At 44.2% G+C, this 26262-nt stretch overlaps 1 protein-coding gene across 2 annotated transcripts in view; it reads left to right on the top strand.

Annotated features, from left to right (window-relative positions):
• Window positions 1–26262, top strand: part of Abcc4 (ATP binding cassette subfamily C member 4 (PEL blood group)) — a 224264-nt gene that overhangs the window by 165901 nt on the left and 32101 nt on the right. For both annotated transcript variants that reach the window (XM_071611592.1, XM_027938939.3), the window contains 6 exons: window positions 4629–4779; window positions 9938–10057; window positions 11111–11221; window positions 12122–12222; window positions 13134–13325; window positions 20647–20802. In XM_071611592.1, coding sequence (XP_071467693.1) covers window positions 4629–4779; window positions 9938–10057; window positions 11111–11221; window positions 12122–12222; window positions 13134–13325; window positions 20647–20802 — 831 coding nt within the window. The remainder of the gene's footprint in view (window positions 1–4628; window positions 4780–9937; window positions 10058–11110; window positions 11222–12121; window positions 12223–13133; window positions 13326–20646; window positions 20803–26262) is intronic.

Raw genomic sequence — 26262 nt, 5'->3', positions numbered from 1 at the left:
ATTTTCCTGGTTGGGGGCAGTGTTTTAAACACCACAATTAACATTTTTCATAAGCATCATTTTTTTTCCTTTATTGCTTTTGCACGCCTCGTTAGCAGTTCATTTAGATGTAAGTGTGGTTTGTTGGAAACAGCTGCTCACAGGCAGATCTGTCTGAGGATGAAGTGCTCTGGATATCCTTTCTATGAGTGGTAAATAAAGTCCTTCACCTTTGTCGTCCTGACACCCAGGTCAGGATGCTTGCTTACACCAAGGAGGCTGACCTGGAACGGACACAGTTTGATTTCTTGGGATTCACTAATGTACATTATCTAGCTTTTGTGTTTCTCTTGATAATGACACAACAGTTCATAATGCATTGGAAATGAAACACCAAATTTATCTTTTTTTTTATTCTGGGCATGGTGGCACATGCCTGTAATCACAGCAACTCAGGAGGCTAAGGCAAGAGGATAGCAAGTTCAAGGCCGGCCTCAGCAACTTAGCAAGACCCTGTATCAAAAAATAAACAAACAAAAAAAGGCTGGGTATGTGGCTCAGTGGTTAAGTACCTCTGGATTCAAACCCTGGTGGTATTATTATTATTATTATTATTATTATTATTTTGTTTTTTTAAATACTAAATATGCTAAGTAAGTATTTGGTACCTTTTCTCTTAGTATCCCTGAAATTCTCAGCAGTTTCAGAACAGTAATTCTTCACTGAAAAGAAGCAAAGACTTGAAACAAACAAACAAAAAAGGTTATAGAATAAAACAAGCATATTAAAAAATATTGAGTTACCTCCAGTTCTCTAAGTTATCAATGCTGAGAATTAGAAAAAATATTTGGAAAGGACAGTAACAGGCATGAGGTTTAGTGGCCATTTTATGTCAAGAATGCACATTTAAGCAAGATAGACCTTAAACATGGTTGAGGAAAGTCAACGTCATTTTGGTACATGAGGCATTTAGGAAACAAAGTGCTTGCTTCCTTGTGTGCTTGGTTGGAATGAAGCTGCCAGTCTATGTGTGTGAGAGTGTGTTGGAGTGGGTGGAGGGATTGCCAGAGATTGAACTCAGGGGCACTCGACCACTGAGCCACATGCCCATCTCTATTTTGTATTTTATTTAGAGACAGGGTCTCACTGAGTTGCTTAGCTGGCTTCGAACTCTCCATCCTTTTGCATCAGCCTCGCGCACCACTGGAATTACATGTGCACACCTCTGTGCCCAGCTGGGACTGTAGATCTTTGAATATGCTGTTCCTCCTCTTCTGGCTCTTGGCTGCAAAAGCAGCCCACTTGGGAGTAATGATAAGGGAAGCCCAGCTGCTTCTTGTGAAGCAAGAACTGCCAATACTTGTCTCCCTGGATCCCTACCACCAACCTTTGGGTCTGTTTGCATAGCCTGGTTTTTACTACATTCAGAGAGATGGGAAGTCTCACCCTTCCTGTTTCATATTGAAGAGGATTGGCCCTAAATCCATCCTAGCACTCCACACCAGACTTAAGGAATTTTCCCTCGGGGTCTAAGTTGTCATTTCTAAAAGCTACATACCTACTACAAGTTATGAAGTCTCAAGTGAAAGCTTTTATCCAAGACTTGTTTGTATTTGTTCATGCAGAATTATAAAACTTGGGGTAGAATTCCCAGCTATTATACCCAAAGGTGACAGGTGTGTCAGAATGACACCTCCCCTCACCTTTCAGGGTGTCAGGGCATGGGTCAGTCCCTTCTTCAGGCTGTACACACATCATTGGTCTCTGTGCCTTGGCATGGCAGCAGGCTGGTGGGTACCATGGATTCAGCTCCTGGGAATCCCTGGGAATCTGGAAGGAAGAGATGAGACTGATTTCTTGGGAGGAATTTTCATCACATATTGGAATCTCTTTTCCCCCCCTTCAGACTGTAGCTTTTTGCTTAGGTGTTTTTGTTCTGTGCCAATTTTCATGAAGAGTTTAAGAAAACTTATGGTGAAAAATTTATATATGTATATACAAATAAACATATGATTATATATTATACATGTTTATATATGCATGGGACCTATATGTGTGATATATGTGTATAGATTGTGTGTGTGTATCTGTGTGTGTGCGCGCACGCGCACAGATGCATGAGAAAAAGAAGAGAATGTGACTTTCCCCTCACTGGGAGGCTATTTATAGCAAGACCCGCAAGTGGAATTAGAACTTACTAGAAAGCCTCTATGAATTGCTTACAAATTTGGGCCCATAAGATCTGAAAGACCGAAACTAACTTGGGAGCTTCTGAGAGCAGTTACTTGTCTTTAATGGACACTTTGGTTCATGCGTAACTCTGCTTCCTGTGGCAGGCCAGATGAACCCTAGAAGTCCTTCATCTTAGAGAGAGCTAGATAATTGAACTGATGAGTATCACCCTATTAAATGATGTAAGTTTGCTTTAAAAATTGTAGTTGTGTATTTTTCTCATAATTACTGGGTGATTTTTTTTCCCCCCTGAAAACTAATGATGGTGAACCTAAGACGAGGCCTGGAAGGCGCTAAAAAGTCCTTCTCGTGAGCGTACAGGAAACCTTTTGACTTTTGAGCAGTGTATGATCCAGTTCATCTGTAGACAGAAAAGGCAAGGGGTCGAACAGCTGGAATTCCCACACTCGGGATTTGTTCCTCTGAAACTCCATTCTGCTTCCCTCTGGTTTGTGTACTGCTGTTCCTATAGAGACGGGGAGGGTGCATGTGTCTGTACCCACCTCGACTCCCAGGAGCTCCTGCCATCAGATCATGGCTCTGGAAGTTTCCTCTTTCCTCCAGCTCTGGGGGGCTTAGCACTTCCCTGCTTTGGGTCCTGCAGGCCGCTGAGACCTTGGGCTCCCTGAATACCAACCACTCTTAGCCTTCTCCATGGCACTGTGACTTCATGGGAACTCGTAGGCCATGCTCGGAACCTCTTAGGCACCAGTTTTCTTATTACACAAATGACAGTGACAGTCCTCTTCTGATTACAATATGGTTGCCATGATCCTCCCCGAAAACTGACTTGAGGAGCTCTGCACACTAACAGGTGTCTGGGGTGTCACCCACTCACCCTTTCCTTGGGGAAAGGAAGGAAGGCACAGAACTGGTGAGCACGGGGCACAAGTGCTGGTGCCAAGTCTGCAGAACTCTGTGTTTCCCAGGCAGGCACCTGTGACAGCCGCCCTGTCACGTGTATCTGTGAAGCCAGCCTCTGATCCTCAAAACTCTCACACGGGGCTTGTCTACGCCTCCCTGTATTTCCCCAGCACTCGGTCCCTTCTGCCGAGTGATATGTTTTTGTGTAAGATTGTGAACTTCAGAGCCTGGGACCAGGGCCCTTCTGCCCTCCTCAGGGAGCTAGTGTGTGCTTCCCTCGAGGGTGGACTTGAGTGTTCAATTGCAGTCCCGTCATCTTAAGTCACAGGCCACAATTTTATTCTTGTCTTGATAAAGCTGAATACTTAAATCAGCATCACCCAGTGGCTTGGGTTTTTTTCTGCTTGCTGTCTTTTTTAGACTAAGATAGTTTCCCTAAATAAAATCAGCTCACAGGGGGACTTGATAATTAAGTGAATATTAGCACAGAGCCCTGCACCGTTAGATGCCTGATAAGTGGCATCTGCCCTTGCGATCATCATTTGCCTTTGAAATAGACATTTCAAATGCTTATCCTAATGGCAGAAAAGCAAATGTATATCCAGGAGATAAGATTTTTTTTAAAAAAAGCTTTCTAGACATCGAAGATTGTTTACTTACTATCAAAATTCTTCCAAGGATTTCTACGAAATGTTAAAATATTTGTCACATTTGTCTTGTCTGTTCTTTATTGGGCCTGTTGACAAACTCTGGAATTCCTCAAGTAAGGGTGTTTAGAAGAAAAATTAAAGACAAATGATGAGGTCCACATAAAAACTTTTTCCTCAACAATGAAAAGCTGGCTGTATACTGAGGGCACATGTGGTGCGTAAGTGTGTGAGGCCCCCAGTGCTGTGCCTGATGCTGTGTAAATCTGATCAAGTTGCTTCTCCTCTCCTGTGCCTCAGTGTCTCTGAGATGATACTACTACTTCCTGGGGGTCTGTGAACCTCGAAGTAGTTGATTCATCTGACGGGTTTAACATAGAGCCAGATACACAGTCAGCACTCAGTGAATATTAACAGAGGGTAGAGGATCAAGATGGAGCCTCTCCTCTTCCAAAGAGAAAGATTGAAATTAATTTCCTCCTTTTCTGAGCCCTGAATTTGCCCGTAGCCACCCATTCTTAACTGAGGTCCCTGGAAGCTTCATCTGTGGCACCAGCTTGCCAGTTTCCAGTAGCATGTACTTGATTTGTGGTAGTTTGGGATGCAGCCTTTCTCTGGATCCCAGCTTTCTAATCATTAAATATGGAAAATAATAATGCCTGTCTCTTAGGGATGTTGACTGTATCAAAAGAATGGATGCATAGGACCTTCTTTGCATGGTGCTTGGAGCCCAGAAGTGATGGGTGACTTCTCTGTCACTTGTGCCTTTATTTCCTGGGATGGGAAAGCTTTTCCTCTTCCAACAAGTCTTTCGAGGAAAGGACTAGAATCCTCGCCAAACTACCCATTAGCGCTCGTGGCTGAGAAGCCCTCTGGGTAAGGAGGCCCTGTCTCTCTGCGTTCCAGACATTGCTGGTGGTGATCAGTGTGGTGTCTGTGGCCGTGGCAGTGATTCCTTGGATCGCGATTCCGCTGGTTCCCCTGGCCATCCTTTTCTTGGTTCTCCGACGATACTTCCTGGAAACCTCGAGGGATGTCAAGCGCCTGGAATCTACAAGTGAGTACCGAGGGTCTCAGGTGGGTATGGCAGTGCGACTGAGCTTCCATTTGTGCGGTGATTAAGGAGCCCTCTGAAATTCTGCACACTCTATCTTTCAGAATTTCTCACTTCGTTAACATCAGGTAATTGAGCACAGTATTATGGTCAGCGTGAGTCAGTGTGGCCCTTAGGGCAGGTGGAACTGGTGTCCTGCTGGGTGCAATTTTACAATTTAACTGGAAAAAGGAATGAAGGACAAGGTAGAAAAATACTCCCCTGGAATAATCCATGAAGACTGGGGACCCTCCTCTGCCACTCTTGCCCATGACATGCTTCCGGTGCACAGAGCAGCACTTCAGAAGCATTTTTCTAATAAATGAAATAGTTCCTCATGTGTTAGAACTAATTTAGAAGGGAAATAATCGGGGAAGTTTTCTTTTTTGAAGATACCGGAAGTGGCAAAGGAAGGAAAATATTAAGAGAAAGGAAAGGAGGAAGTATCAGAACTATATCCAAAAATATCAGAAATAATATATTTGAAAAGTACATTTTTTTCCTACTGGAAATAAGCTGCAGTTAAGTGTTGTGAAAGTATAAGCATTGTGATTTCTGGTTGTGCTCCTTATTATCAGTGGTACTTGGTGGAATGCCATGCTGAGGTTTCCCCCCTTAGGCTGGTAATAGGTGGATGCTGATAATAATCTCTTTTGGTGACCAGGAGGAGGGCAATCAGTTTAGAATGCATTCAGTCTATTGCTCCCTTCAACTTCCTAGTTTTCGGATAACAGAGGAAACCGTTTTATGATTAATCACTGTATTCTGCAGGTAATTGCGGAGGATGAAATAACACAGAGCTCATCTCATGAATGCACAAACTAATGCATTCCATTCTTAGTAAAATTTAAAGCTATAAGGGTAATAGAATTGTTATATATTTTTTAAAGTACAAGGATACCAGCCAAAAATTTTTTAAAAAAAGGAAGATATGGTGTCAGAAAACCTGTGTGATGGAGAGTTAGTACAATTGAAGGCCAAGTCACCTTTTTGAAAGCCACACCAGGACCAGGAATATTGAGTCCTGTAGTTCCCCGTGGAAAAAATATCTGTTTATTGTGGCAATGGAGGGTAGGTTGTTTGTTTGATTTTTGGTGTCTTCTGGTGGCTGCATGGAGCCCTGCAGCTTCAGAAAAGCTGTAGAAGAAAATTCTCAGGCACCAGGGGGATGAGCCAAATTGCTTTGAGGTTCCATTGCTGAGAATTCAGCGGGAAGCAGAATGCTGCAGTCTGTGTGCCAAGCGTGTGCGTAGGACTCTGCTCGTATCAATTGCTGCAGGGCATTGGGAATTGGCATTGCTGGAGACCCTCCTTTGTGCGTTTCTTTGGCCCTAGTCTATTTCACAGAAATAAGGCTTTTGACTTTTTATGAGTGGAGGCTGCTCATGAAATGGAGTTACTCACCATCCTATTGCAAAGAAGCTTCGGGTATATTCAAGGAAGGGTTGTTTGTTCCAGAAGGAACCCCTGGGAAGACTGTGCACTGTTCAAGAGCCACTTCCCACCCATGTGCAAGTGAGGAGAGAGGACCCAAGGAAGGCTTTTGCAAGAAGCACGCAAGATTTTTCTTTCCAAGGCATATCTACCAAAAACTTTGAGATAATTTTGATCTGGAAATTCTACAACTTTGTCATGGCCCTGTGGAATGTGGGTTTCCTGTACCCTAGTTGACTGCAGGATGTTCCCTTTTACCCCCACATAACCAAATGAAGTAGGCAAAGCCTACTTCATTCTTATTCTTTGAGGCCATCTAGAGTCCCAAGGTTTATTTTCAAATCATACTGCCCTGGCTGCTTCTGAAATCTTAGGCTGATATTTAAGCAGTCTTGAACACAATGGTTTATTTTTGAAAAAACGAATGTAGCAACAATCAGTCATAGAGAAGGGCATAAAACCAGGATGGCACTTGGTTGCGTTTCTCTACTGAACTTTTTTCATTTGACAGTGCCTGGATTGTGACCCCATATCCAAGTGCCTGACTGTGAGGGTGCCATGATCCATTAGCTATGTCTGCCGTGGGCCTTGGCTAGCTGAGTGTTAATGTAAATGCCACATGCGTTCAGACCATACATCCTTGAGTCTGCTATTGTAAGGAATTCCCATCCAGATTTCCAGGGATATTGTTTAACCCAGGGTGCTTAATAAGAGGTACAGTAATGGGGAAGCCTATTGAATATTAGCTAAGTAAGAGTTAGGAGTTTTTTGGGGGGACTTGAGCAGTGGCTCATTAGCCGAGCGCCTGCCTATCATGTGCGAGGCACTGGGTTCAATTCTTAGCCCCACATATAAATAAATAAAATAAAAGTCCATTGACAACTAAAAATTATTTTTAAAAAAATTACGAGTTTTCTGACTATGGGCTGCAGAGCCTAGAGAAAAATGCATCCAGTGATGCATGAGAATCTTGAACTCCAGCTCTTCTCCCTTTGGGATACTGTGGCTCAGATGAAAAGCACAGCCTTGGCAATAAGGCAGGTTCACTCTGGCTCCTAACTATATTACTCTGGTTAATTTATTTAATCTTGGGCCTTAATGGGCCTGAAGTCTGTTTTCCTTTTGTTAAAACAATAAAAACACCTGCCCTTTGGGGTTTTTCTGAGAATTCCCTGAGACAGTGCTTGGAAAGTGCGTGCTGGCTATACCAAAGCCCTGGAATCCTGCACACAGAGGATTAAAACCACAGTAATAACCAGAAGGCCTCCCATAGCATTAATGATACCTGTGGCAACACTGGCAGGCCAGGATTTCCACCTGCATCTCTCTGCCCTACTCTTCCCTTGGGTCCATCTGCAGGCCTTTAGGGGGTGCTCTCAGTTCTAGTGAATTGCATTACAGTCCTTCAGCTCACCCCACAGGCATCCCCCACAGCCCTGAGTCGAGTGTGGAAGAAACAGGATTATCTTTCAATGGTACAGATTTCTTCTGGACCTCAGTAACTCTTGGGGTAAGGTGAAGTACCCCAGTTGGCTTTGGGTTTCCTGGTGTTCAAGGCTGGGGTGACACCGGATTTCTAAAGTCAACCCTGCTCTCAAACCCAGCCAGAAGAGAACCAGTGGTGACTTTGATTTTCTGGTACGGGTAGCAGCTGAGAATGGCCAGGCTGAAGAACTGCCTGGGTGGCCACCATGTCTGCCTCAGCTGCATGCCTTTGATGAAACAGGGTTAAGACCCTGCCTTGTTCTAGAAATGAGAGCTCAGTAGACTAAGTCCTCGGGCTTTCTGAAGGCAGACCCTTAGCATGCTCTTGGTAGGGTAACGGGGCCTAGAACCCTCCTGAGCTGGTCATCTCTCAGAATACCCTGTGTGCAGGGAGACCAACCTCTGGGGGTTAGCAGGGCCATCTGTTGATGTCTTCAGAAAGACCATGCAGGGCTCCGAGCCTTATTTATTTGGATCATGAGCTTAGTCTTATGTTCATGTTACCATCTTAAAAGTGCAAGGTTAAAGGAAGCTAAAATGAATAGCAGTTCACTGCTCAGTATGTCTGAGAATGAGAGAGAGCATGGATGTCAGAGTGAGAACACACACATGTAGGTGGACAGTCAGAACCACCACATTCGCCCAGGGCTCTGCCTAAATGACGTGCATTAGTAGATCATGTGTTGGTTGGTAAATCCATGTTCAGGAAAGCTTTTCTTTCTGAAAGCAGTATCTCAGGAGAGGGCTCCTAATAGTTAGTCTTCCCAGTCAGACATCCTTGTTGGGAAAGTCCCAGGGAGGAGCCGGCAGTCAACTGACCCCATGGTCACCAGTGACCACAGTGGCTCTTAGTTGGCCATCTGCTTCTTCCTTGCTCATGCAACTGTGGAGTCTGACTGCTGGCTCTGTTCCTTGCCCTGGCACATGTGTGCCCAGTACCTCCTGATCTCATGCTGTACCCGTGTGCACAGTGAGCACCTCCATGTAGAACTGCGTAGCCACATAGGCCATTGGATGCCCCAATGAGTAAGTTGGAGTTTTTCTCTTGATTTTTCTATTCCTAGTAATTTTATAAAACATATGCAGCCTCTTGTAAGATGAAATTACCTTTGCTTTTCCCAAACACTCCATGTTTTACCAGCAGGTCTTCTCCAGGCTATGGTCAGGTGTCAGGGATTTGTCAGTATTTTCCATCATCCCAGATGATGGTAGAGGCCGTGTGCGGGGATCATGTGTTCCTGATGCATCCCGGTCCCAGTACAGCCTCCTGCACAATGCAGAGTGAAACTGTCAGGGAACCATTGCTGCCTGGTGATAGGCAACCCACACATCCCCCCATGCGCAGGGCTGGGCTCTGGTGGTCATGAGACAGCAAGCTCAAAACACATGACCCGTCATGGACATTGTGCTCTAAATCAAAACAGAGATACACAAAGGAGAATTCAACTTTTAAAATTCTGTTAAGATGATGAAGCCACTGGACTACAGACAGATTCCAGAAAGGCGAGGGCAGTGGCCCAGGTCACAGTGACCGTCACACACCAGGATGAATTTCTATCCCTCAGGCTTCTGGAGCTGAAGCCAAGGCCAGTCAATGATATCTCGACTGGGCAGGTCCTGTGGGCAAGTGCAGTGTGGCATCCAGATACGTAGTGACCACACAGGACTCATCTTGCACCAGTAGGCACAGAAAGATCTCCTCAGGATGCAGCCTATTCACTGGGTTCCTGTCCTGTGCCAGGTGCCATTCTAGTTACTGAGATACAGTGGCTATATCTTGGCTCTTTAAAATCTAAGGCGGGAAAAGACCTTATAGTTTAGGAGAGTGAGTGCTATAACAATTTTTTAAAATGCTAATGTCTCAAAAATGAGACCAAAGAGATACCCAGGAAGAATATGGAAGAAAGGATCTTGAAGGATGGGTTTGCAAAGAAAAAAAAATAACCAGATTTGAATTTGGTCAAAGGTGAGTCAAACAGAGAGACCTTCATTTTCCCACCAACATAGTGAGGGATGATCTGACCAGGGATTGAGGGTAAATGTGTAGGGTCTTCTCCAGGGTTCTGGGGACATTTCTTCTGGAAACTCAAAGCCCTGAGTATGCTGCTTGGTGGACACATGACCATAGAACAGAGAAGGCTATCTGGTTTGCCTGTGTCCAGTCTCTGAGTTCGCTCTGTTTTGTGTCTGTCTCTTTCTGCAGCACGGAGTCCAGTATTTTCCCACTTGTCATCTTCCCTCCAGGGGCTCTGGACCATCCGGGCATACAGAGCTGAAGAGAGGTGTCAGGAGCTGTTTGATGCTCACCAGGACTTGCATTCAGGTCTGTGCACTTCTGGAAGTGGTTTCAATGGCTGGGACCACTGCTTCCTCAGCCTTGTTGGCCAGCACCTCTGCCTGTCTCTGAGCATAACCTCATATCCTGTCTTCCTCTTCTTTGCCCCTAGACTTTGGCTCCTCTCAGAATCTTTCCTGCTTTCCCTCTGCTGGCTTGCATGGTACTCCCTCTCTGGGCCCTTGGTCTCTGTCCCTTTGGGGCAGGAGTCATTAAACATTTTTGCAAAACACCATCTAGTAATAGCGTAGGCTCTGGGTGCCCTTTGTCCCTACTGAAGTTGCCCACCTTTGCTGCTGCAGCAGGAAATCAAGCAGACAGCAGATCAGCAAGAGGCCATGGCTGTGTTCCAATAAAATGTTCACTAGATCACGTGAGGAGCACTTCCCAGCCCATGGGGCAGCAGAATTGACTGCAGAAATCCATCTCCTGATTATCAGATCTGCCACCCACTTGACCAGTACTATTCTTTGTATCAGTGAATTTTTTTTTTTTATCCATTTAAAACCTTCAGAATTTCCTGTAAATCTATAAAATTCTGGCCCATCTTTCCGACCTTGATTGTATATTGGTGATTAAATGGCACATGAGAAACCACACGCAGGTCCTTTGACAAACTGGTCATTCAGAGATAGCCCCTAAGCAATGTGCCCTGTGGGCAGGGCCCTCTACTAAGTATGGAAGGTGCCAGATACAAAGTGAGAGCTGTACTCTGGAGAACCGGAAACCATCAACCACATGAGCTGGTGAACTTCACTTCATGGTTCAGTGTTGTGAAAAGGGCACCCGAGACCATTTTTGGGTGTCCTTTACTCCGATGGCACCGTTTCTCTGGGTTGCAGTGTTAGTGCCTCTTCCTGCACAGCTCCGTGTGTTGCGTGTGCATCGCTTCCAAGGCCCAGCTTTCTGGAATCCTCAGGTTTCTGGCGTGTGTATCTGTGGGGTCCCACCTGGCACATGCATCTTCATGCCCCTCACATTCACTGTGGCTGATGTGGCTTTGTACTTGTTCATCTTGCTTGTCACGGTTCGCGCATCCAGAGGCTTGGTTCTTGTTTTTGACGACATCACGATGGTTCGCCGTGCGCCTGGATGCCATCTGTGCCATCTTTGTCATCGTGGTTGCCTTTGGGTCCCTGATTCTGGCAAAAAGTAAGTGCAGATGTGAATAACTATTTATGGTATGATTACAATTTATAGCTGTGTTTACAGTTATTAAATTAAACTCTTGCCACCTTGTCCAATGCCATATTCTCTTGGTTCTAATGAAGTGTATGAAAGCTTGACAGCATGTCAGGATGGTTATGATTCTGCAATGTGACCCATTTAGAGGAGTCCCTGGGGTCTTGACGGGTCCCTTTTATCTTTCTTTGAATGAGTTGAGGGCTGTGCAAATGTCATTCTGCACATTCCCAGTCCTGTCTGTAGTTGTAAGGAGTGACCCAAGTTTGTTCTGAAGCATCTTGTCCAGCTTATGGCTTTAGGTCTTGCTTTTGGATGATCGGTGTAGTTGCCCGTGCTCTAGGTCGACAAAGATTCTCAGTAAGAAAGAGCATCATTGTCTCTGCCAGATGGGTACCAGATGAGCAGGTGTTGGCGTGTCTGGCATGAATTCGCCACCCCTGACTCTCCCATAGTAACACCGCTGAATTTCAGTATTTAATAATAGATCCAGGAGAGCAGTAGTTTACTTTAAAAAAAAAAAAAATTGTCCCCAGCTGTGGTCATGTTGGACGTAGAAAGCAGTATGACATAATGGGCTTTGAAACCACGGTGATGAGTATGTGAATAATGACGCTAGTCCTCACGCATATCATATTTGTTTTTCAAATGTATATTGATCCTGTTGGGATTAATAAACTCATTTAATAATTCTTTCTAAAATTCCTCATGGGTTTTTAAAGGTGTATTATGGTCTCAACCAACAGCTAGTAGAAGCGTCATGGTTACTATCGTTATCTGCAACTTGTTGGGTTCTCTTGGTAATGTGGCAGAAGGAACCAGGTGTGGTTATAATGAGACTGATGTTATTCCCTCCTTCCTGTCACGTAGCTTTGGATGCTGGGCAGGTTGGCCTGGCCTTGTCCTACGCCCTCACGCTCATGGGGATGTTCCAGTGGTCTGTTAGACAAAGCGCCGAAGTGGAGAATATGGTAATGTTTATCTGAACGTTCTTGGCCTTTTCAAGTCTCCTTGCCATTAAATAGCATAAAAGCCATTCTTATGTAAAATATTAAAACTGTTATTTTTACATCGGAGCTAACAGAGTTTTTTCAGATATTTCCTCCATCTGTTTAAAGTTAATGTAAAATAAAATATATACATCTTTTTCTCAGTCTCATGTATGCTATGTCAGCAGGTTTTATATTCATCACAAGCTGTCCTCAAATGCAATAAATGTCTCTGTAGGAGGGAAGTTCTGAAATCCTAGAGAGGATATAAGCTAATTTCTTAGGGGCCTGTTTATTTTTGTTTCTTAATGGGTGATTTCTCATTCTCTGTAAAAGAAAAATTTGGTATTTTGAGGTTGTTTATTTAATTAATAGGTCTCCCCACTCCCCACATCCAGTTCTAGCATTTCTTCTCTTAGGCAATGAGCAGAAGGCAGGAGGCCTTGGGGCCGCTGGTATTCCTTCCTGGTAGGGAACCAGGGTGGGGTTGTTTAGGAGGGCTCATTCCACCTGTAAGTGACTTCCTTTTCTACACAGTTCTACCTTCTCCTGCAAAGATAGACAATGAACATGGAATATTTCAGTTTTGCTCGAGAAGATTATTATGAAGAGTTTGGATGACTATCTGATTTAACTCATGTACAGCCAGTGGCCATTGTGTAGCAAAAGACTGGGATCCCTACCAACCTTTTTAAAATTGCCTTTTATTTCGTCTGTGTTGAGGGAAGTAGCTGTAAGTGAAGGAAGGGGCCATGGTGAGGAACGAGACTGTGGATCCTTGTCAGTCTTGATGGGTATTAAGACCTGCATTCTCCTTGACCAGCGTGTGTAAATCACAAGCGTTCCCTCACAATCCCTGCACCTAACCCGTGTGGATGCCACGTCTCTTTCAGATGATCTCAGTGGAGCGGGTCATTGAATACACGGATCTAGAAAAAGAAGCGCCTTGGGAATACCAGAAGCGCCCACCACCCACCTGGCCCCAGGAAGGCGTGATCGTCTTCGACAACGTCAACTTCACCTACAGTCTAGACGGGCCTCTGGTATTAAAGCACCTGACGGCACTCATTAAGTCGAGAGAAAAGGTTCGTTTAAACCATCTTTGTTAGCAAATCAGCTAAAGATTTAGTTCCGTGTCTGCTTGTTGTCTTGCTCTAGACCTGTGGAGGACATTTGGTTCCTCTTGGAAAAAATTAGATCAGATATAAATAGATAAGTCTTCCTTGGAAACCAGCATTTCTTTCTTCCTGCGGTGAGCTGCCTCCTGGTGGTGTTGGGCCCTGAGCTGGCACTTAAGGGACTTGGGATACTATGTTTGACATCTGATTATTCCTGATTACACCTGGAAAGTCAACCTTGGCTCCTTGTCACCAGGGCTTCCGTGTCTAGTTCCCATCACTTCCTGCCCCTGACCTGCTCGGGTACTTTCCTCCCTGTCACCGCAGCAGCTTCCGTCCAGCCCTTCCTTTGTTGTCCTTTGTCCCTTTTCTTTTCCTTCATGCAACCTGTACTTTCCTTTGCTCCCTGGCCTCCCACCACACAGGGGTTCCCGGCCTGGAGGGCTGCTGTGACCCTCGCAGGCCCCAGACCCAGGCCTGTTCCTGCTGGAGCTGTGTGGCTATTTCTCAGCCACCGGAGAAAAACCCAGAAGCCACAACCCTGGGGCTCAGAAACCAGAGCCTCATGCTGGAGAGGCAGCAAAGGGCCCAGAGACTCACTCAGAGTTAAAGAAGGGAAATCCCGGAGGTTCTGGGGACACTGCAGAGAGGTGTGTGGATTGGTTCTATCAGCAACTACACCTGCCACCAATGTCCTTTCATTCCCTTGTCAGGAACTAGGGCAGGCTCCCGCAAGGACTAGACCAGAGCAAAACAGGCAGTAGGGAGCACTTTCCCCACCTGCCCCTCCTGCCTTGACTCCTACATGCAGACATCCCCACACTCTGAGTGTCCCCTGTTCTCCCAAAGGACCTGTCCTTCCGTCTCCCAGCATACCAGCTGCTATCTGGCTGCAGAAAGTCTCCTCATTTTCAGAGTCAGCTAAAACCTCTGCCTCTGAGAGTCTGTTCTTCCACATCATGTTCTAGGTACTTGAAGGTGGCACTTGTGGTCCACCCATGTTCACAAAAAAGGGTGAGAGCAACCTGAGTGTCCATCAACTGGTGAATGGATATGCAAAATGTGATGTATGTGCACAGAGGGACAGCTTATTAAGATTAGGGAACATTCCTGTGTCCCATTAAATGGCATTGTGCAGGGCACGTGGTGGGTGCTGAGGAAAGCTGTCTGGGAGCATAATGTGCAGGTAGGAAGGACCCCTAGGACAAAACCCACTCACAAGGTGACCCTGTGAACAGCCCATTCCCTAGATGGGAGCATTAAGTACTTTTCCCCTTTTACAATACTAGGGCTTGCTTGAGCTCAGGGCTTTGCACATGCTAGGTAAGCACTCTACCACCGAGCTGCACCCCAGCCCCTGGAGTGTTAAATACTTTAGGAGCTGCTGCTTCTAAACTCTTTCCACCACAGGCCCATTTAATGGCCTAATCACAGGCATGATTTAATGAGTGATGCCCTTGTGACATGAAAGAATAAATGTACAACTTAGTGCCCAAAGGGTACCCAGGGAACAGCTTCGGTAAGTCACTTGGCAAAAGCAAGCTCCTAATTATTTCCACGGCTTCCTTGTAGGTCCAAAGGCATTGAGGACAGCTGTGTAGGGAACATGAGCTACAGCTATGATGAAAGCCAGTCTCTCAATCCCGTTCCTGGCAGGACTGTAAGGATGTTTGCTTACTCGCACACGGTGCGTTTATCAGATCTGAATGTGGCAAACGTAATTTTCGTTGTTTGCATACGTCTTAAATTTCCCTGAAAGCCACAAAATAGGAATTACTGAAGAACCTCTCCTTTACAAGTTAGAAAACAATGCATATCCCCAGATTTGTATTCCTCGATCTTAAAACCCCCAAATGATAGGATCACCCGAGATGCTAAAATGTTTGAGGGTAAATTAATTTTGAAGACCGAGTTGTAGTATCAACAATAACTTGACTTTCGGCGTGTGCCTTGGTCCACCCAGTGTCACCTTAGCTCCATCTGTGTCTTTAGAGATTGCAGGCAGACAGTGTCATCATGGAATGCTTTCACTCTGTCTGTGTCCAGCTAGGTTTCAACTCTGCCACACCTGTGCCCAGCCCCTGGGACCGCAGGCCACCCCTTGGTGTTGGACTTGATTGACAGAGTCACCATTTCAGGCAAGGACATGGGAATGTGCTAACACAGCAGAAATGGTGCTTTATTCCGTTTCAATGGTCTTCTCTGCCAAGATTCCTGGAAGTTATAGTAAATGGGAAAACATAATCGGTACTAAGCAGGTTTTTAATTCATGGAAGAAATAGCAAGTAAAAATAAAGAACAAAAATGAGGTAAACACCACCTTAGGCTTCCTGGTTCGATTCTAAACACTGGCTGCATTTTTCATTTAGGTGATTTTGTGGTTGATTTGATCATTTGAGAGTACTGGGCCATTTTAAAGCATTTTCCAGCTCTAGAGGTAGATTGATTTGGGTTTGTTATTTTTTTCTTGCTCAGAGCTATTACTTGGATAATACATTTTTACAGATGTGTACTAGACCTTGCTATAATGTGCAAAAATATGAGTTTCCTACATTTTCTTCTTTTTTACATAATTTTTTCTCAGAGAGCCCGCCTCCCGGGAGCTCTGGGCTGCATTTCCCCTCTGCTCTCTGGCCCTGGCTGTTCCAGCAGCACCTGCATCTTCTAGGAACTTGTTAGCAACAAAATCACAAAGGTGACCCAGCTCTCTGTCAGAGTTGCCTTTGCAGGAGACTCTCCTGTGAAGTCCTCTGTCCCCCACGATTTCTAGGAAACTTCATCAGCATGAAGTTGAGCTCATGGATTGCCCCTTGGGACTAAACATGAGACTCTGGAGGGCCCTGGGCCACTTAATACCTTACAGGGTTTTTTTGTTGTTGTTGTTGTTGTTTGTTGTTTTTTCTATAGTATAAACCATAAGTTTACCTTATAGTTAATTCTGTATGATCCTAAGTTGATGTGTTTATTTGCATCTTTCCAGTAGAACCTGTCTTCTGTTGCAGACTATTTTCATCTGCTATTTAGCCATCCCTACATAGCTGTCTCTGTCTCTGCACCAGCTCAGGCACTTAAGTTCCTTTCATAACCTGATGTTATTAAAAAAGTCTCTCTGTCCCAGTAGAACACTAGATCTAATCTGTCCTTTTTCTTGGGTGACCCATGCCTGTCCCTCACTTGCAGGTTTCTTCTGTCACCAACTGTGATCTGCTCAGAGTGAACAAAATTCTTGTACAACCCCTGCATTACGCACTGGCATCTGCAGCATGCTCTCCAGGCCTAGCAACAGGGTCTCTATGGTGGCCACACCTTCCCCACTGTCTCCTTTACACATGGATCAAGGGAATAAGTGACAGGGAGGCCCTCAGCACAACGAGCAAGAGGCAAACAGAACTGGGTTCTAGTCCTGCTCCACCACTTACAGGTTCAATTATTTTAGACAGATTCTTTAACCTTCCATTTTTCTCTTTTGCAAAATGGAAGTAATAGGAGCTCACCTCAGGAAAACACCTGGCCCAGAGAGCCATGTGGTCAGTGCTTGATCAGCGGTAGCCGTCATTCTACTGGGGTATAAGGTGAACTTAACCACTTACAATGCATGACTTGTCTGTCCTGTGGAAAGCAAGGGGCTGGCCATTTGCCATCCTGTTTATAGGGCTCATTGGCCGTGTCCATCTTCTCTGACCAGCTGATCATTTACCTGAACAATGTGGTGATGATCCCCAACATTTCTCAAGCCTGAGTTAATCTCTCAACTCTGTGGGATTGCTACTTTTTGCAGGCCATCACAGGTAAACAAATGTATGAAGGTAAATCCAATATCGATTCTGCCCTCAGCACATATAGTCCAGTGGAAAAGGCAGAGTCCTGTATGAATGACGGCTCTATGAGATGGGAGGAGTCACAGAGTTTAATGGATGTTTAGGAAAGGGTAATATGACATCTGTTGGGGTGGGACATGTCCGCAGAAGGGACAGGTAGAGTTTTTATGGAATGAGCCATTTGAAATAAACTGGGGTGCCCATGGCTAGGATTTGAGCAGGTGGAAATGCTTGTGAAAGAATTTAGGTGGGGGCACCACCATGAGCTGAGCACAAGGCTATGATTCCACACAAATGAAGAATGAGGCTCCTGCAGGGTACACAGTGGAGGGAACTACTGGGTGTATAGCGCACATTTTCAGGTTCAGGCCTCAAGCACCCGGTTCCCCTAGGGAAGCTCTCACTTCACTGAGATGGGAAGGTTGCTTGGGAATGTGTGTAGAGGAAGTTTCCAATGAGGCTGAGGCTGAGAATTGAGTGCCCAGGATCCCAGCGAGAAGACCCCAGCAGGGGACTGGAAGCCAGCAGCTGTCCTGTGCTCCTAGCAAGATGTTAATGGGGAAAATGATGCCACTCAGGGAATCGAACTAAGGTCTATTAAAACAGAGTTACAAAACCCAGGTTGGTGAGTGAGCAGGGAGCCAGAGACAGTAGAGATTAGGATCCTCTTTCTGGAGGGTAGTTTGGCAGTGCTAAACAGCCTCCTTTGAAAGTGTTCGTACCTGTTGCTCAGAAGTCCCACGTCTAAGGAATTCATCTTCAGGAAATAATTAGTTATTTTCAAAGATTTAGCTTCAAGAATATTTAACATGAGGTTATTTATAATAGCAAAACATTGGATACAGCCTAAACATCTAGAGAGAGTAGATTTATTAAATAAATGATCATATATGCTTTAATATTATGTGCCTCTTAAATATTTTAAGGAAATAGTAAATGAAACAGGGAACAACAATATGTTTATATTAATCTCACTTTGTTTAAACGTGATTTTGTAACTTTAAGAACACACACATACACACACACACACACACAGTTGCATTCACACATGAAGAATGCTTCTGTCAGAGTCCTGGGCTCTGGGTAGTACTTTTCATATTCATTTGCACTGACTATAATTAGGAAAAGTTTGTTTTAATATTTAAAAGGCAATGCAGGGCTGAGGGGTAGCTTGCCTGACATGGGAGAGGCCCTGGGTTCTATCCCCAGCACTGTGGGTGGGTGGGTGGAGGGATTCCAGCAGCATTCCTGAGTGTAGGCAATGGCTAAGGGACTTTAACTGAAGGGTCAAATCAAGGCACAGATATTAACTCTTCAGGGCTTGATGCCAGGCTATCTTTGGAGGAAGTTGGAAGTAAGGTGGATACTTAGAACCCAAAACCTGGGAGAGTAGTCAGGAGATTGCAAAAGGAAGACTTGAAGCAGCGGCTCTTTTAACTGAGGCACTGGGTATTGATCATGCTGAGTTTGATGTATGCAGAAAAGTCCAAATACAGACATCTAACATGTTGATGCATTTGACAGAGACCAACCCTGGCCTGGCTGAGAAAGCACAAAGGAGCAGTTGCAAAGCAGTTAAAGCAAAAGCATCTCAACATGTTCCTTTAGTGGGATGAACACATACTTACTGATGCTAGGGACATTCTCCTCCGGCATCCAGTCAGACCCTGTGAAAATCTTTCAGACTATACTTTTGATGACTTTGAATGGCAGAGAGAAATAGCTAGAGCTAAGTTTTCTTTGAGTTTACACAGATGGATCAGTTTCTCAGGGAGCTGATAGCTTCTGGGTATCCACAGTACTCTCCAATGTAGTATCTGCCTATGTCCTCATGTGTGCTGATTTACACAAGAGGGCACCCAGAGAAGACAGAGGCAAACACAAACCACATGTGTATACCCTGGGGCATACATACATGCGTGCAGAAAGCAGCTGAGAAGTTAGTTCATCCATAACATATAAATTAAGATTTCACCAGCTGACGTAGTACCTGTTATCCTAGTTACTTAGGAGGCTGAGGTAGGGGGATCATAAGTTTGAAGCCAGTCTGGGCATTTTAGGGAGATGGTGTCTCAAAGTAAATAAGAGCTGGGATCGTAACTCAGTGGTCAAGTGTCCCTGGGTTCAATCCCCAGCACTCCTGCCCGCCAGTGCCAAATTTAGGATTTCCCATAAAGTAGGTAATGGCCCTCCAAAGCTTATTTTCATTAGATGAAGCCACTTTTCTGACATTTAATCTTGATAATTTTAAATGCCTTTATTGATAAAGAGTAAGTTTTATTGTAATGAATTCAAATAAGATGATGTATAAAGTCCCCAGCACGTAATCAGCATGTAGGAAAGTTTAATTCCTCTCTGTTTGAAGCAGTTTATTTTAAATGTAATTAACTTATTTATTTTAAATGAATTAATTTACCAGTGATTGAAGACATGTCTTATTTTCTTCATTGATTCCAAATTTTTAAATAAGGATGATATCATTTTTTAGAAGCTCTCACCAAGGAATTTGCAGTTGAGCAACCTCATTGGTAAAAAGGCCATTTTTTTTTGTTTACAGGTTCAAGCTAGTTATTACAGTACAGTTTGATTCCTGACCAGCTTTTTGCCTGTAGTATATTGATTCTTTGATCTTATTGTCCATGCACTTCATTTCTCTCTACTTTGGCTTTAATAAGAGGAATGATCACTTGAGATGACTCTTTTTCAAGGGGCAGTTATAAGTATTAATTGATTTGTAAAATGCTTTCTGAACTGCCCAGATGAAAGGTCCCATGTCAATAGCAAATATTATTGGTGGTGTTGGTGTTGATCTCATTGTTGCTTGTTTTGGCTACTGGTTACATTCTGTTAAAACCCAAGACTAACAAACATTTTAAGACATTTTAAACAAATGTAACCAGATATTTAGCATCTGCATTGATTTAGGTTCTCTGCCAAAGAATAATTTGTCTTAAACGATAGGATTCTGGGAAAACTAATACTTGTTTATATATAATGCTTCTGACTGAAGTTGTTAACATCTCTGTGAAGTTATCCAAGAAATTCTCAAGATTCAAAATCTCTAGACCTTGGAATTAAAGCGTTCAAGAGCTGACTTTTCCACATGCCCTGGGTCTTTCCAGCCAGCAGACGGATGGCTGATTTTAACTCTTCTGTAGACCAATGGATCTCGTCCAGGGGCATTTGGGCCCCCAGGGGACATTTGTCAGTGTGTAATGTTTTGGGTTCTTACAATTTGGTGCTGCTGTTGGTACCCAGTAGGTTCAGACCAGGGGTACTGATGAGCATCCAGGGGTACTGTGTCCATCATGAAGATTTATCGATCCCAAAATGTGGACAGTGCTGAGGTCGAGAAGCTTTCAGACGATGTTCTGTATAGAACTCTATAATTCACCTTCGGAAACCAGAGTGTTCTTCCAGATGTGTTGCATATTATTAAATGTCCTCCCCCCTCCTGGATCTCTCTGTAGGTTGGAATTGTGGGAAGAACAGGAGCTGGGAAAAGTTCCCTCATCTCGGCCCTTTTTAGATTGTCAGAACCTGAAGGAAAAATTTGGATCGATAAGATCTTGACAACTGAAATTGGACTTCATGATTTAAGGAAGAAGATGTCCATCATACCTCAGGTATGCAAGTCAGAGCATTCTCACTCGTGCCTTCCAAAAGGGCGCCTGTGTTTAATTGCTTTTAATTTTATTGCTTTTTAAGAAATGGGATGAAAAGACTGGTTCTTTCCCTCAGTAGAGCATATTTTGAATAGGTATTTTCTTTTTGTGGTGGTGGTGTTGGGGATTGAACCCAGGGCCTTGTGTGTCCTAGGCAAGTACTCTACCAACTGAGCTATAGCCCCAGCCCTGAATAAGAATTTCCATCAGATATCAGAGTTGATCTGTTCATTTGTTGTTGTTGTTGTTTTCTTGTGTGTGTGTGTGTGTGTGTGTGTGTGTGTGTGTGTATGCGCATAGGGGTGATGGGGGGAGGGAGGAAGAGGGGAAAAACTGATTCAATAACACCTTACTCAGACAGATTCTGGATTCAGCTTCCCTAGGTGCTAGTTTTATCCACTGATAAGTACATAGTTCTGAGAACAGAATAGCAAATGGTCAGCTCGCGAGAGGTTCCTATATGGAAACATGGACTGTAAGTGTCTTAATGAGGGAATTTGCTGTAGGGAGTAAAGCTACCCTTTCAGGGGTGATTATCTCCATGGAGGACCCTGGTTAAACTCTGCAGCTGTGAGAGTCACATCTTACAGATGCTTTGCAGACACTTTTAGAATCTAGGCATTCATAAGTGGTTTTGATTGGGGAGGCCGTACAGAATCAGGAGGAAGGCTGGGCAAAGGAATTCCATCCCTCTGCACCTTCCTTTTCTCATCCTTACCAGGCAGCTACTGGCAGCACCTCTCAGAGCAGTCATGAAGGCTGTCAGCGTGTATAGTGTGCCTCATGCCGACCCAGGGCCTCATCTGCCATGATGGCAGAGGGTTGAATTGCCATGTCTTCCTGGGCTCTGATTTTGTTTTATTTTCTTCTGCTTCTTAGTGGAAAACTTTCAGGGAGTGTTCTAGAGATTGGATTACATGCACAATAGAATCTCCTGTCACTGCTTTTCGTTCATCTATTCAACACAAATTCAGGAAGTATTTATTGAGTAATTACTGTCCTCTAGGTCAGTAGCCATGGGCACTATAGGGCCTGTCCCCACAGGCCTAGGGCAGCTTCATCCTGCCCTCCGCTTTGATGCTTACGTGTGTTCAACTCCAGTATTGCTCTTTAGGGGTTCTAATTTGGGATTTTTTTTTCTGCAAGCATACCATTGTCAAGGGGAGCTGAGGTACCCACACACATGCACACTCATTCCTGAGATGAGAAATACAGAGACAAAAGAAAAAGAACCCAGCAAATATGCTTTCTGGATGTGTAGATAAAGAGCCTTTAAGTACTTGTTGATTAGGAAACAGAGAACCTGGGTCCCCAAGGGAGGGAGAATGTGGACTTACATCTCATGACAGAGCACGCTTATAACCTACCATCCACTTCTGAAATAATTGGAAATTACTTCCAGTAATTTGGAGATCAAGGTATCCACCTCAGAACCATGATGTGATACCACCTCTCAGTCTCCACTCTAAAATATACATATATCCATCACCATGTGTTGGTGAGGATATAGAGAAATGGGAACGCTGGGCACTGGGGTGGGAATGTAAAACGCTATAACCCCTGTGGAAAACAGCCCCAGTCTCCTTCCAGAATTACAAGTAGAGTCACCAGATGGTCTAAGAATTGAAAGCAGGGTCTTCAGATGTTGGTATGGCTGTTTTCAGAGCAGCCTAGACTGGAAAAAACCCCAAGTGTCTGTCTACAGATAAATGGATTAAGAATGATTTATATGAACAATGGAAAACTGTTCAGCATTAAAAAAAAAGAAGGCCACTTTGACTCATGCTCCAACAAGGATACGTTTTGAAGACATTGTGCTGAGTGGGATGAGCCAGTCACAGAGTTCTGGATGGGTCTAGAGTACAAGTCTCTGTGAGCAGCTGGGTTCATGGAGACAGTAGAGTGGCAGTTGTTGGGGCTGAGGGAAGACAGGACATGGAGTTGTACCGGGCTTAGTTTTGTAAGATGGAAAAAGTCCCATGAATGGATGGTGGTGACAATTGTGTAATTGCACTTAATACCACAAAACTATATACTTTAAAAACGGTTAAGGTGTGTTTCATGTTTTGTGTCATTTCATGTTTTGTGTGTTTTTCCACAGATTTTTTTGAAAATAAGATAACCCTTTTGAAAAAAAAACAGATAATCCTTTCAGAAAAAAATGGAGGAAATTTTCTGGCACACAAGATTCCATCTAGAGATTTTAATCATGACTTCATGGTTACAGTAGAAAATCAAAATTTAAATTCCCAACTTATGTCTTTTGTTTGTACCCATCTCAGAAATGGGCCAAAGGAAATTTATTTAGCAGAGATGAGGGGTGTGTCTGCCAAGTCCTTTCATATCCTTGGATGAAAGGATCTAGAAACGTGCCCTACATTACCTTTAATGCTTCTTAATAAGAAATGGTTGTATGCTTGTGTACATAAAAGAACTCTAAATAAAGAAATAGCGTTAGATGATTCTTGGCTCTGCTGGGAATGTTTTGGAAGCACATCTGAGCAAAGACTAAATACACCTTGACATCACCAGGTCTTGGTTCTATTCCATAAGTTCCCACCCTCCTTTTGTGCAAATGTTCTGTGTGTCTATTCCAGAGAGAATACTTACAAAACAGTGCTACGCTTTGTATCCATGTAGATCATGATCGCCAAGCATTGTAAACACGGATCCTTTATATTTTGCCCTTATCTTACTTTGTCTCCAAGGTGCAATGTTGGTTGATAGAAGAAACATAGTTGTAGTGAGTATGGCTTCCCAGGAAGCCATTTATAGGGCAGCAAGGATCCACTGCTTCAGAGTGTGGACAAAGTATCTTTAGGACCCACATTTTTATTCCTCTCTGCCTCCTACAGTGTGAGACCTGAATTAAGTCACTCAGCCTTAGTGTCCTTGTTAAGCTGTGTCTAGTAGTGACTATACCTAACAGATTCGACGTGAAGATTTGACTGCATGCAAAAAAATGTAGGTGGCCCAGTGAACAACACTGGCCATTTAGGGATGATCACTACTTAATTAAAACTGGTAGAATATTCTGGAATGAGTTGGCTCCCTAATTTGTGTTTATGTTTTTATAGTCCTTGGTGATTTTCTTTAAACCAAATTATTTAAATGTAAATAGCAAAGCAGCAGAAAAACTTAGACAAGCACAGAAAGAGAAAGTGTATATGTTAGATGGCCCTAGGATTAAGCCCGAGAGGGAAATCTGTTGTTTTTCTCAAGAAGAACAAATGGTGAAGCCATCTCTTTGTTTTGTTTTCTGGCTTCCTCCCACCCCACTTTTCTGATCGCTGCTTTGTACCCCAGTCACCCTTTGCAAACCACCCCGCACCCCCAGGCGATGGCCCACATTCCTTGCTGTTTTCTCTTTCTGAGGACGGAGGCTACTTCTGTTTCCAGGGCTCTGGTGCTTGTGGCCACCCCAGACAAGTTACTCAGAACTAATGATTCCTCACCTTTGTGAAATCCTTCACATGTTTTAACTTCTTTCCCCACCACCTCTCACTTAATCCTCCCAACAATTCTATTGTCACCCTCATGTGACAGATTTAAAAACTGAGTCACAGAGAGCTTAACTTGCTCAACCAGGAAGTGGCAGCACCAGGATTCCAGGCGAACTCCCGGAGCTCCTCGGCATCTGAGCCTCACCAACACTGCTGAAAAGCTAACCGAGACTGGGGTCCCCGGGAGGAATCTCCTTGCATCCTGATCCCAGTGCAGGCCCGTGTTTAAACCCCTGCACACACACGTGCCCAGAAACAAAAATCTCATAAAACATTATCACTCTGTGCCCTGCGCTCTGAAATTTTCTATTATATCCGTTCTATTCTAGTTTGTATAAAAGACAAAATGATGATCACGAGCCACAAAATTGATTTCATGATCCATTGGTCGCACCTGCAGTTTTAAAATGCTGTGCCCCTCTGTTCTGCCCTGCTTGGCCAGGCTCTTGCTGCCCCTTGTGAGAAGCCTCCTTTAGGCTACCATGTCTCAGGGCAGCCCCACAGGGTAGGCTGGGCAAGCCCCATGTCCCAGGAAGAACAACCAAGGCTTGGAGAGATTCAGTATTTACCGCGAGGCCAATGACTTATATGTAGAATCAAAACTCAGGTCTATCAGACTCTAGAACTTTTTTTTTTTAATAAGTGTTTGTTGAACTGAATGACATCTCATCAGATATTCTACCAATTGCATGGCTTTTCACCACTGAAAGGGATTCCCCCAAATCTTAATCAAAGTGAATCAACATGGAGCAAAGCTGAAGGTGCCTTCTCTTAGAGCTTCGTCACTCTTTGGCAGTTTGCTGGTTTTGAAAGGCTGGATTTTTGTGTGGTTTCTTTTGCCAGAAATCTCGAGTGGCACTCAGGTCTAAAAATCATTTTGGAAGGTGAGGGTGGGGTGGGGAGATAGTGGAATGAGACGGACATTATTACCCTGTGTACGGGTATGATTGCACAAATGATGTGACTCTACATTATATACAACCTGAGAAATGAAAAGTTGTGGTCTGTTTGTGTAAAAAGTTAAATTAATTTTTTATTTATTTATTTTTATGTGGTGCTGAGGATCGAACCCAGGGCCTTGCACGTGCTAGGCGAGCGCTCTACCGCTGAGCCACAACCTCAGCCCCAAATTAATTTTTTTTAAAAAGGCAATAAGGAGAATAAAAATGTTTGACACTCTTCAAAAAAAAAAAAAAAGCATTTTAGAAATGGGTTCATTTCTGTATCATGGCTCATGGTGGCAGGTACTCTGAGCCTGAGCTCCTAGAGTACAGAGCCCTTTCTCTGACAAGGACTTAGTGGCTGCAGGGGCTGAGAACACCTGTTGTCAAGGTGACTTGAAGGCCACTGGGTTTGCAGTGCAGAAATCATGTGGCCCTCTTCCCCCTGCCCCCCCCCCCCCCCAACAAGCTTTGAGGCGTGGTTTCTAGTGTTGCAACACCCTGGTGAGGAACTTAGAAGTTTGGAGGGGACATAGTAAAAGGCAAATCCAGTGCTGCCCCTTGTTGCCACCCACCCCCAATCCTGGAGCAGCAAGCTCCCAGCTCCTGGTCGTCTCTCTCTTGTGCATCTCCCCTTAGCTGATGGTTCGGGGTCCTCCTTTCTCCTTCTGAACCTGTCCATGAGCAATTCTGAATTAGGGGTTCAGGACTTAGGTACGGGCTCAGGAATGGTGATATACAGTGGTCCATACAGAGCCAGGGGCCAACCTAGAGTCACTTAAAAAAAAAAAACCAACACTGTGTCCTTATGAAGGGACTCCTCCATATGTGTTCAAAATTGCAGAAATAAACAAACCGACCATGAAAATATTCCCCAGAGTAGGTTGCAGAAGAGTAGAGTTCATTAGTGCTATGGATTCGAAATGGTTAATGCACTCCCCAAAGAGAACCCCAAGGTGGGGCTGTTTTCCGGGAAT

Source organism: Marmota flaviventris, chromosome 4, assembly GCF_047511675.1.
Source record: "Marmota flaviventris isolate mMarFla1 chromosome 4, mMarFla1.hap1, whole genome shotgun sequence".
Lineage (NCBI taxonomy): Eukaryota > Metazoa > Chordata > Mammalia > Rodentia > Sciuridae > Marmota > Marmota flaviventris.
The sequence above is the reverse complement of the archived record's forward strand: the minus strand, read 5'-3'. Positions and strand labels throughout refer to the sequence as shown.